This window comes from Cloeon dipterum, chromosome X (assembly GCF_949628265.1).
Source record: "Cloeon dipterum chromosome X, ieCloDipt1.1, whole genome shotgun sequence".
Lineage (NCBI taxonomy): Eukaryota > Metazoa > Arthropoda > Insecta > Ephemeroptera > Baetidae > Cloeon > Cloeon dipterum.
In genome coordinates, this window is record NC_088790.1 from 24455819 (window position 1) to 24467335 (window position 11517).

Below are 11517 nucleotides of genomic sequence, written 5' to 3' on the forward strand. Positions count from 1 at the left end.
CCGCACTCACTGAGAGTTGATGCACATGCACAGTGGTATTTTTCCATAGCACCATAGATTTAATCATGCCAGATAGATGTCTCTGGGTGTCTTTTGCTACCCTCGTGCCTCGTGTTTCTTAAACACAGGCAATAACCAATCACAATCACGGTTGAGACTCGAGGGCTCGAAAAATCTGGCTCTGGCTGAATTCACAATTCACCCAAGTGATACGCTTTCGAATTCGGGCCCGGCGTGTAAATGAACGTGCTGCTTTCGTGACATCAATCCAGTGTCTTTTTTGCTATTTTGTAAGTGTGTATCTATGTAGGAGAATTTCATATGATGAGGTGAAATTTGAAGTTAGAAAACCAATAATTTGATGTCAACAAGTGTATTCACTCGTGAGAATTTATTCTAGAATTTGTTTGGAGTAAAATATCAACAAAAAATGATAAGACAAAAGGCACAGCATCCTGGTTCATTTCGGTCATATCCTGTATAACTCGTCTCTGATTAGGGAATCCACAATCCAAACTTATTGGCATTTTTATCGAGTTTGTGTGTGTATGAAACTGGAGGTTTTTGGTCCTGGGGTTATGGGAGTGGTGAGGGTAATTTAGGGTGTTTTCTTGGGCTCTCTGACAGCTCTACAATTTCTGATATTAATCCACAAGTTACCGCTGGGATTTTTCAAATTCATTCATGGACTTAATACAAATAGTTCATCATTTGCATTTAAATAATATTTTTAAGGTCATCTTTAAATATTTATAATTCAATGGTGTTGTTACAGTTAGTGCCAAAATATTCTTTTGCCGTATCTCCACATCCGCTATGTCACAGCAGACCTACAAACTCACCGAACAGCTAGAAAATGGTTTTTATAGAATACTTGCGATTAGGGGCAATGGTAGATTGGTTGTCATTGTGTTTGCGCCGAGCGGAAAAAGATTTAGGTAAGTAGCACGATTATTGCAATTATACATATTAATCAGTCGTCGTAACTAATATTAAAAATTATGTTAGTTCTCGGGAGAAACTACGCAGTTACCTGAAGTACTACAAAGGTGCCGGAATCGACCCTGACATTGCCTTTGCAAGACCATTAAAATCTGATGTCATCTCAAGTTCACAGAAGGGCTCTGAAGGCAGCACTCAAGGTTATCTCTCTCAATTTTTCGTCGAAAGAGAATTTAATTTCGCATTTAATATCAGGTCCTAAAACAAACGGCAGCACTGAAAAAAGCGCACCCGTCTCTGAGAGGCCCTCTGATCAGTCACAACCAGCCAAGACCAAAGTGACTAAAAATAAGAGAACCAAGTCTGATGATTCAAGCCAAGCCCCTTTGGACAATAAGGACACTTCTCAAAATTTGTCCAAAAGTAAGTTTAGTAGGGGCTTAAAGGGGATCTACAGTGAAAACTAATTTTTACCTGGCCCTAAAATATTTCACAAAAGTTGGGTGAAAGCTAAAATTGATATCATGCAATGAATTCCATCCACTAACATTTTTGGAGATTTAAGAGCCTGTTGAAATGCAGTAATGGTTCTGGGAATGCCACATTGATATGATTCTTCACAATCCTTGGCTGCATTCGTCTTTGAATTTTTATCTGTTCGCTTTGCAGGTCAAACAGAGACAGCTGTCACTAATATGTTACCTCCCAAGAATCCAAAAATGGTTAAAGCAGAAATGAAAGCTGACTCGGAAAAGGAAAACTCAAGGCAGAAACGAGGTAATTCTGCACATTTTTTTGTTTCATTTCGCCTTCAATTCGACATTTTCTGAAGCTGGTTGCCTCTACTTTAGATTTTGTAAATCTCTGTAAAGTTGTTTCAGTTTCAGGTGCTTTTAAATTTATTATAAATATCAAATATTTAATTTTCGACCTGATATTGTAAACAATTATTTATAAGTGATTATCCATTCTTTAGTAGAGTCCTTATATTCTGAGTTGCGTGGATTAGCGGACCGACGCGAGTGGATTCAGTAATTTTGACACAGAGTCGCTAACAAAAACTCATTTAACATAGAAAAAGATAAAAGATGTGTCCAATCTGCGCAGGGCAAATGCTCTGCTAATGGTCCGCTGATCCGCATGACTCTGAATATAAGGACTACATAATATATTCTTTAAGGGGTCTCCGTGGTTGGTTTTTGAGCTGTATAAACCTTAAACAAAATTATTGGCGTTCTTGGTGTCATTGCCAATTTTTCCCCCATCAGAACCTTGAATCTGATTGTGAGGCCAGTTTCGGATTATCTCAAAATTTAAAGATTCTTTACTCTGGCTTAGAAAATTTGCTAGAAAAGTCATTCAATAAAAAATCTTGTTTTCAGTGCTGAGGACCAAAGCATCGAATCCCAACGTCAACAAGGACCCAGAAGATTCCAAGCATGTGTCACCCTCTAAGAAGGCAAAAATAGAACCGCCTGCAGGCCTCAAGAATGGAAAGCCAGGAACAGGCCCCAAGCAGCCCAAAGACCCGAAAAACTTTTTCATTGAGGTAGAGGCGCCGCTTAAGTCGCCCTACAAATTAATTTATGAAGATTTGGCGTTGGAGCCGTGGAAGGTGATTGTAGGCTCGTTCTTAATGAATCGGACCATCGCTATCAAAGGCTGCTGCTTGGTGCAGTTATTCTTCGAAGAGTTCCCTTCCCTGGACAAGCTGATGAATAAGAAGACCCTCACACAATTTTTTACTGTGAGCGCGTAAAATTTAAACTCATTTTAAATGAACTAGAGGTGGTGGAAATTGTGAATTAAATCAAATATAAATATAAAGCGAAATATTTTTAACGTGGAAAATTAAAGCTGCAGGTCAAAATTGCTGTTTGAAGGTTTGGTTACTTCCTGATAAAAAAAAAACAGCAATCAAGTGTGTAACCTGTTTTGATAATCCCCCTTTTTACAGGGAACCAAAGTGATCCCCTGCATGGAGGATACCATTGAGGAAATACTTGAAATTAGTCTGCGCCTGAAGGAGGGCGTGCAATCTCTAGATGAAATCCCCCACATTGATCGTTACACCTACGAGGTGTTTCAAGTCTTTTGTGCTGGCCAGTGGGCGCAATTTGAGCCCAGTAGCTTGGACTTGCTCACCTACGTGAAGTGGAGGAGGCTGCAACCAGTCGGTGGAGACTGAGACTGTCTCGTCATGTTTCTACCTCGTTGTTTATTGTTGTATATTCATACATTACTTTCAGAAAAAGACTATAATTAAATTACATGAACAAATGCATTAAATGATTCTGCTTGTCATTTTATGCCTTTATTTTTTTAAAGTTGAAGCACAAAAAATAAATTAATTATGAGATCTCATTACATAAAATCAGGCTGAAGTTTTTTATTTTTATCTTGCCATTTCTACAATGAAACGGGATGTTTTTGGTTAATTAAAAAGCAATAATTTTTAAAAGGGAAAAAATTCAGGACATGGACTGGACTTTTTTGGAAATCTTGGCTCTTGTCCAATGGTAGAGCCGATTAATCTTCCTCTCAGGCTGCTCTTGAAACCCACACACTGATGCAGCATCCAACTGCTCGTTGCTCATCTTCAAGACGTCGCAGATGCCAACTTTATGTCCCCTCCTGGCGATGTCGATTGGCGTGTCGAGCAGGTCGTTTCTCAGCTCTACCGAGGCGCCGTGCCTTTTCAGCAGGGCGGCGCAGTAGATGTGCAGATATTTATCAGGGCCCTCGTCGGCTAGGATGTGCAGGGGCGTGTTGCCGGCCAAACAGCGCGCGTTGACGTCGCTGCCCGCCCTGATCAGCATCTCGATGACGCTGAATTTGGGCGAGAACTTGCAGGCAAAGTGGAGGGGCGTCTTGCCGAAGAAGTCGCGGCTGCTCGCGTCCATCTCCCTCTCAACCAGCAGCAGGTTGAGCAGCTCCAGGATGTCCCTGAGTTATTTTAAGGTATAAAATGCGAGACATAAATTTAATTTCAATAAATACATTATTTTTTAAAATACCATTCATTAAGTCCAGCCCGTTATGGCTCGAATTATTAAGGCATTCTTAGGAGTGTCAAGGCAATGGGAGACATTTGAGCAGTTTGGGGATCTAATACTGGCTGCCCAATGGCAAAAGCAGGTGGTTAGTTTAGTGACTCGAAATGCTCAAATAGCTCAACGGGCTGGGAGGCGCACCGGCGCCGACTCGCCACTTGCTGGTTTTCGCACCTTTCCAGTGGCTTTAGGAACAAATAAAAAACCTTGGTGCGGGGCGAAAAGATGGCCTTATTGGGCCCAAGCTCCTCTGCGGCCACTCGGATCACTTGTTCCATGTTATCCGCTCAGCGGTGCTATTGGGACTTGGGACCCGGTGGAGTGCTGAGCAGAGGTTCAAAAAAAATATAGAAAGCTGTATCGGGCCACTCAAACCATTGGGAGACATTAAAAATCTTAGAAAAGCTAAATTTTTTGTGTCGCAGTGTTAATAACTGGAAAAACTGACAATTTGTAATTAATTTTGAGAATTTCATTATATCTTTTATCGTTATATTATATTAATCATGGTTACATTAAAGTTTTAGGAACAGCCTATATTGCTGGCTTGAATATTAAATTTATTTGGTGATATAGAAATGAATTTAAAAAAACGCAAATATATAATACATAAACCCAGAATTAAATATTTTTATTCAAAGAGAATTAGCACTTAAATTTTAAAATATAATAAACATAAAATCTGAAATTTTACTCTCTCAAATAGTCAGCAAAAATAAAAACATGTCAGTTAATTAGGCTAAATTGCATGGAAAGACTTTTTGGAAAAAACCCTTTGAAGTCAAAATTATTCATGACCAAATTTCCAAAGTGCCAACTTAAACAAAATATTTTTACACGCTAAAAAACTAACCTTTTCTCGCTCTTGCAAGCTGCGGCCACGGCGATGTGCACCACGCTGCGGCCGTAGGTGGTCCGCTCGCCCAGGTCCTGCTGCATGCTGTCCGCCAGGAAGACCACCGCCTCTTTGTTGAGGAATTTGGCCGCCAGGTGCACCGGTTTATATCCGTACTTGTTGCTCGCGTGCAGAAGCTCCGGATTTGTTGACAGGATCGTCTTGAAGATGTGAGTGTGGCCTTTTTCCAACGCGATGCTGAGCAAATTCAGCTGCTCGTCCACGAAGAAAAGGTCGTGCGAGTTGTTCCGCAGGAAGAGCTCCGTGCAACTTTCGTGCCCATTCTCCACGGCTCTGCGGACCACTTCTCGGATGGGCATTTTGTCCGACGAACGCAGCACGCACGAGGTGTCCTCGCAGTCTTCCTGGTGCACCCTACGGATCGCCGCGGGAAGGGTCGTCGAGAGGAATTTGCAGTGTGAGTTTACTTGTTTCATTGCTTGGCTCTCGCTCAGGAAGTAGGAAAAATATTCACCTGGAAATTTCAAATGTGAGGAAAAATTTCATTTTCGCATCATTGAAATAAATTATGATGTTGAGGTTTTCTGCGCGATTATTTTTTCCAGTATTTTGCCTGATATCGATTTGTTTTAATGCGATATCCCTTTAAGGTTAACTCATGTATTGCAGGTTTTTTTTATAATATTAGTTTATAAAAGGTTTTTACAACTTCTCTGAAAATATAAACACAAAAATAATTAAGAATTTCTTATAAAATTGTTTTCACTCAATTTTTTAGTCATGAAGTCTCAACAAAATTTTAATTTTTAAGTTAGAGCAGCTTATTCAATTAAATAAATTAAGAATTTAAGCTAAATTACTTTTTAAGTACTTTTTAGTTGAAATTGTGAAATATTTTACTATCAAATTTCCTATTTAAAAACCGTGTTGATGTTTATACGTCACTTAATGCAAAATTCCGCAATATTCTAAAAAATTTGACTGCTTTAAAGTGGATAAAACAACAATTTAAAATGTTCTAAATCGATATCATTAAATCTTCTGAAACACCCGTGACTCTATAAATTAGAAAAACACCTACCCCATCCAACCTCTTGATAATTATCCTCTTTGATGAGCTCCAAGAAAACGGCTCCAAACTGCATCTCGTCTAATTTCCTGATGAACTCCCTTTTCCGCGCCTCCGAATTCTTAATGGTCGGCATTGCGCCATGGTCCAGCAGCGTTTTCAGAATCCGCCGCTCTCCGTCTTCCAGGATTCCTACCTTCCCCTCTTTTAGAGCGCCGGCCGACTCGAAAAAGGCACTGATAAAAGCCAGAAGTGGAGACACTTTGATGCTCGTCGGGTGCACACTCGCTCCGGCGTCCAACAGCATTGAGACCATTTTCTCGTGGCGGAGGAGGACGGCGATGTGCAGGGGCGTGAAATGGTACATTCGGCCTAAAATGTTTCGGTTGTCGGCGATTTCAAGCGAGTAGATGTAATCTTGGTCGCCGTCGGCAGGCGACATGCAGATGTTCGAAAACTCAGAGGAGTCGATTGCGTTTTTGTTTGGCAACCTTTGCCAAAACGCGGAAAATGCGTTCGTTAAATTGTACTTTGCTATGTCGTGAAAAACAAAATATCTATCGTGCTCGGTGCAAAAGTCACATGCTTCTTGCAAGTATTTTCGCTTTCTTAGAAGGTAATTAGTAAATTTCAGCCTGTTTTGCGCGATGGACTCGATTAAAATCGGCACCTCGATGTGGACAAACGGCCTGTGGCTGATGCTGTGTCTGGTGGTGCGGAAAACTGATTTCTTTTCTGCTAGAAAATCGAACAGATCGTTCAAATTATGCTCCATAATGCGATTTTGTATTTCAATTCTGGCAGTTTGGTTATTTTCCAAAAAATTCAGAAGACTATTTTCCGTTTTCTTTGACTCGGTCTGAATCATGTCATTTAAATAGCACCACGTGCTTGGCGACATTTTTGCTAAAAGCAATTTAATTAAATACGCATGGAAAGGGTTCAAATCTCCTGGAATTTTTTTCAAACCGTTTGCAAGCCACTTTAGCAAATGCGAACTCTGCCACTCGTGGTTGTGAAAGCCTAAAGCGATTTTGACCGAGTTAGCGATCAGGAATTCAGCCATTGTGCGGTGGAAAAACTCATTATTTCCGTCCAGCAGGCCGAGATTTTTAATCCTGGTTAATTCATGTGCGTCTTCGATCCGCGACTCCAGCTCTTGGATAGACTTGCAAAAAGAATCAGTTCCGGCGTATACCTGGCGCAGAGCGTAGAAAGTGAGCAAGTTGAAATTGTAACTTAGCCTCATTTCGGTTATGTCCGAGTTTGAAACGGTCCTGCAGTCGACGCCGACCTTTTCGAAGTAGTAAATGGCGAATTTCATGTCTAGGAACTTGTCTATCAGCTGGTACGGCTTAAAGAGTTTTGCCTCAGTGTTGTGGGCGCCCATTTCGACTAAAAGACGCAGGGTGAGCGGCACGCCAAGGGTGTCGGCGCCGAAGTTGCTCGACACCAGATCCAGTCTGGACATGTACTTTCTCGTGATTTCCTGAGAAATTTCTTCCCTTTTGGCCGCCAGTAACTGTTCAAGGTACAGTTTTTGCTGCTCTCTGGTGAACAAGCCGAGATCGTAGAGTTCGTAGTTGAGCAAAATGCCAGAATTTTCGATTTGACGCAGGGCCTCTTTTCTGGAGGTCAGCCAAACTTGCATCACCGCTATGTGCCTGACGAAATATTGTATCATCATTTGACAGTTTCTTCTCGAGTTCGGGCTGACCTCGTCGAAGCCGTCAAAAAGGAAAATCACCCGCCAATACGTGGCCATTGCGAAATCGAGCAGTTGCGCGTCAAACTCGTCCATTTCGTGGTAAGACTTGATTATTTCGATTTCCCTCCCGGCGATTTTGCTGCTGTCATCAAGCAGGCGGTTTAGTTTCCGCAAACTGATCATGAAGACGAAAATGTCTGTTTGGAAGTTTTTTATTTGGTGCCGGAAGTTTGAAAGGCAGGCGGTTTTCCCCATGCCAGGATTCGCTGCGATTATGCGCAGAATGGTCGTCCGAATGTTGAGCGACATGTCAAAAATTGTTCCCGCTTTGTTGACTGGCGGTGCGTGGATGTAGAAATTATTCGCCAGGGTAGAACTTTCCCAGGTTTGAGGCAGGAAGGTGCCTGTTTCCAGCTTCTGGCCCAGTTTGAATAAATTTACGTTGCTCAAGAAATTCGAGAATTCTGTCAACCTGACTTTGTATTTTTCCTTTTGCAGGCCGACGCAGAAGTTCTGGAGTTCGTTTTTGCTGTGCTCGCTTAAATCTCGAAAGTTAAAATCTTCCTTGTCTGTGTCTTCCTCGTCTAAACTATCTTCAGGGCTGGTTTGAATGAAAACGAATTTTAATCGTTTTTCAAACTTCTCCGTAAGCAAACTGGAGGCAGGAGTAACTTTTTCCTCGTTGCTCTTCACGACCACAATCAAAAGCAGATAAGAGAGCAAGCAGCTATTTTTAAAATGCTCACTGTTCACAAACATCCTCTCGAATGTGGCTCTGTCCGGAAACACGATCCCCATCGAATTCGGCCTTTTATTCATCCAAGTGTTGCGGATCAAAAATGCCAACAGTTTCTTATCAAAATCCGATCCGTTTTGCAAATTAATAATTTCCTTCAGTTTGCCCCACGATTTCTTCACGAGGCTCAAAGAGTTGAGATAAAGGTCGCTCAGTATTGGACAAGAAAATTGGGCCCCGAGCTCTTTCAACAGGGAAAAAGAAATACGCGAAATTGCCTCGATTTGATTCTCCAGAAAATCCTGATTTTTTTCTCTTTGGGCCAATCTTCTAATTTTCATCACGAACGCGTCTCTCTCCTCGGCACTTATTTCAGACGGGAATTTGATCATTTTGAAATGCGTGCCGTGAATGTGGAATCTCGGAATCGCCTCCTCGGCCAAGATAGAAACCCCAAGTTTAGCTGCAAAATTAACAAGCTGCAGGAAACTCATTTCCTTTTGCGTGAAGCAGTAATCGGGCCACATCCTGAAGCTGAAATCGGCGAAGGCGGTCGTGCGGGAGGCGTCGAACTTCCACAATCCCCCAGCCACCTTGCGCATCAGGCCCAGGGTGCTCGAGGTGTGGGCCCAGTTGAAGATTCTCAGAGACACCTCCTGCTTGCTCTCGAACAGCTTGATGAACACCGCGATCGGGTGCTTGTCCACGCCTTTGATGACCAGCGTCCGCTGCTTGCCCATTCCCTTCAGAGCCTTGTCCACGCAGATCAGCGTGCCGAAGTGAATCGCGATGGTGTTCACGATGTTCGGGCCCATCACGAAATTGGTCACGTCCAAATAGGTGACGGCCCTCTCCATCCCGACATGCAGAGGATTCGTCTTCAGCATGGTGCGGATGACGTCGAAACTGCCCGGAGACTCGAACGTCTCGACGTGCGGATGCGTTTCGTCGAAATCCTCCTCGCGCCTCGGCACGAAAACGTCTCCGTCCAGTCTGAGGAATTTTACCGAGGCCGCGGTCACCTGGGCCAAGACGCCGCCCATCGAGTGGCCAGTTATGACCAGCTGGTAGCCACCCTGAACGGCCAAGGCACGCACGGCGTCGGCAAAAGTGCACGCCTCCTGCAGCTGGTAGCCCGTGTTGCCCTGAAAGTAAAATAATAATTTATTCTTGTTAAAATTTAATTTATTTCACTGTTCAGTGGATCACCAATAAAAAAAACAACAACTGGAAATCCAGAATTGGATTTTGTAACCTTTCTACGATTTAAAAATAAAATGAAAAATAATTGGAATTTATAATTAGAAGAAATTTGTCCTGGTGTCTGACAATTTGGTTGATTTTCACGCCACAAATTGGCCCATTTTGACTGAAAATGCCATGTTAGCCATTATTTTGGCAAGGTGTCCATAATTTAATGCAAAAAGTACGTACAGCTACATTGACGCTATTTTATTTTATTTTCCCAAAACAATTTATATACTTTAATTAAATAATTTATCATGATTTTAAGAAGTACGTGATAAAAATGTCTTTAAATCGACTAAAATCAAGTCTAATTCGTTTGAAACTATGGGCATGGCCGTCTTTTAGATCAAAGAAAGGTAAAAAATTACATCGCCCGGAAAATTAAAAAAATCACTATTTAAAAAAATTAAATTATTACTTTTTATTACAGAAGAGCGTTAAAATGTTCAAAACAGTTCTATAAATTCTTGAGGAATACGTTCTTCCAGCAAAAATATCGTACGGAAATACCTGGAAGAGGATGCGATAGTCGGAGATAAGATTGCCAAACGACGTTTTCACCGTGCCGCGGTGCACCAGAACGATTTGCTTCATATTGAAATTGAGCAGGGCCACCCCGCGGTAGGCGTAGCGTCCGTTGCACGCTGCCAGCAACTTCCACTCGCTCAGGTTGTGTTCAGACAGGTACTCGATGATTTCTTCTTTCTTCGGGCGGTACACCAGACTGCTAAAATGGGCCAAGGTGAGGGTGCTCGGAAAGGATTCCACACTTTGTGAAGGAGAATAATTGCTGCTGCTGCTGCTGTTGCCTAGCTCCCAGTTTGAAAACTCGTAGTGTGGCTCAACTCTGCTTAATTTCTCGATCAGTCTGATCTGAAGAGGACATTTTTGAGTTTATTTTTATAAATAGAGCTGGTAATTTTTTTGGAGCAAAATGATTGGTTTTTTTTCTGTTGCTTTTGCTAGGAAAAATTATATAATTTTTTTGCTAACAAATAACAGATTAAATTAAAGAAGTATTTTGTTTCCAAAAGAATAAATTCATTAAATGCAAAAAAAACATTTCCCACTAAAAATGCACAGTTATTTGATGGTTCCAGGACGATTGGGAGCTCAGAAAAAATGTTATCGTCTGAAAATCAAAGCCCTAACTTGTAAATAAAATGGTTGCATACCTCTGTTTGGCCTTCCATTCAAATTACATCATGTCACGCAACTCATGCTTTTCTTTAAATCCATATTGATTTGTGTTTCAAACTTTAAGAGCTGTTGTTTTCCACTGCAAGATGAGAACTGGTGTGTAACATCCTTTTTTGTTACTTGGCAAGCGCTTTTAACTGACCACAAAGGAGCTGCTTTTTCACTGGAGGAAACATGCTTCCGCGCTTTTATAATTTAAAAAGTGTTAATCTAAAAACAGCCAACACTTTATTTTATTTTACTTTCTATGTTTTCAAATATGTCAAATTCTCCTATTTTGAATATTTTAACTTCTACGACTTAAGCCTTCCCATTTTTTAATTTAAAAATATTTTGTATTCCCGTTCCAAGATTATACTAATGGTTTGCTTGTAAAAACGATTTTAAATGATGAAGTAGACGGCATTAAATAAGTCAAAACCAACTAAAAATGAAGATTCATCCACGACGCAAACTTCCGCCGTGCCCCATCGATGAGGGACGCCTGCGAAAAGAAAAGGCACGCGTCACGCACTGCGTTGATGACCGACCGGTTGCATATACCTAAATCGTACGCTCGCACTAGCAGCGTGTACAGACTGCAGAGACGGTTCTTGTGCGGTTCAACGAGCAAATTCTATTTTCTCGGTCCTCTATTTCTCGTCGAGGAATTACTTCAATTTTTTTTAATTTAATAATACTTATAATCTTTACACATTGAATTTT

The 11517-nt window shown here is 41.4% G+C and overlaps 2 protein-coding genes across 2 annotated transcripts; one reads left to right on the forward strand and one right to left on the reverse strand.

The window, feature by feature from the left end:
- Positions 1-147: 147 nt before the first annotated feature.
- On the forward strand, positions 148-3320 carry LOC135946166 (uncharacterized). Its single transcript, XM_065494246.1, has 7 exons — positions 148-290; positions 776-938; positions 1009-1142; positions 1198-1365; positions 1612-1719; positions 2325-2689; positions 2900-3320. The coding sequence occupies exons 2-7, from the start codon at positions 817-819 to the stop codon at positions 3128-3130; spliced, it is 1128 nt and encodes a 375-aa protein (XP_065350318.1). The 5' UTR covers positions 148-290; positions 776-816; the 3' UTR covers positions 3131-3320.
- Positions 3307-10908, reverse strand: LOC135946165 (uncharacterized). The gene is made up of 5 exons (XM_065494244.1): positions 10788-10908; positions 10123-10485; positions 5933-9509; positions 4849-5365; positions 3307-3888 (listed from the first exon to the last, which is right to left on the reverse strand). The coding sequence occupies exons 1-5, from the start codon at positions 10803-10805 to the stop codon at positions 3414-3416; spliced, it is 4950 nt and encodes a 1649-aa protein (XP_065350316.1). The 5' UTR covers positions 10806-10908; the 3' UTR covers positions 3307-3413.
- Between the last annotated feature and the right edge of the window lie 609 nt (positions 10909-11517).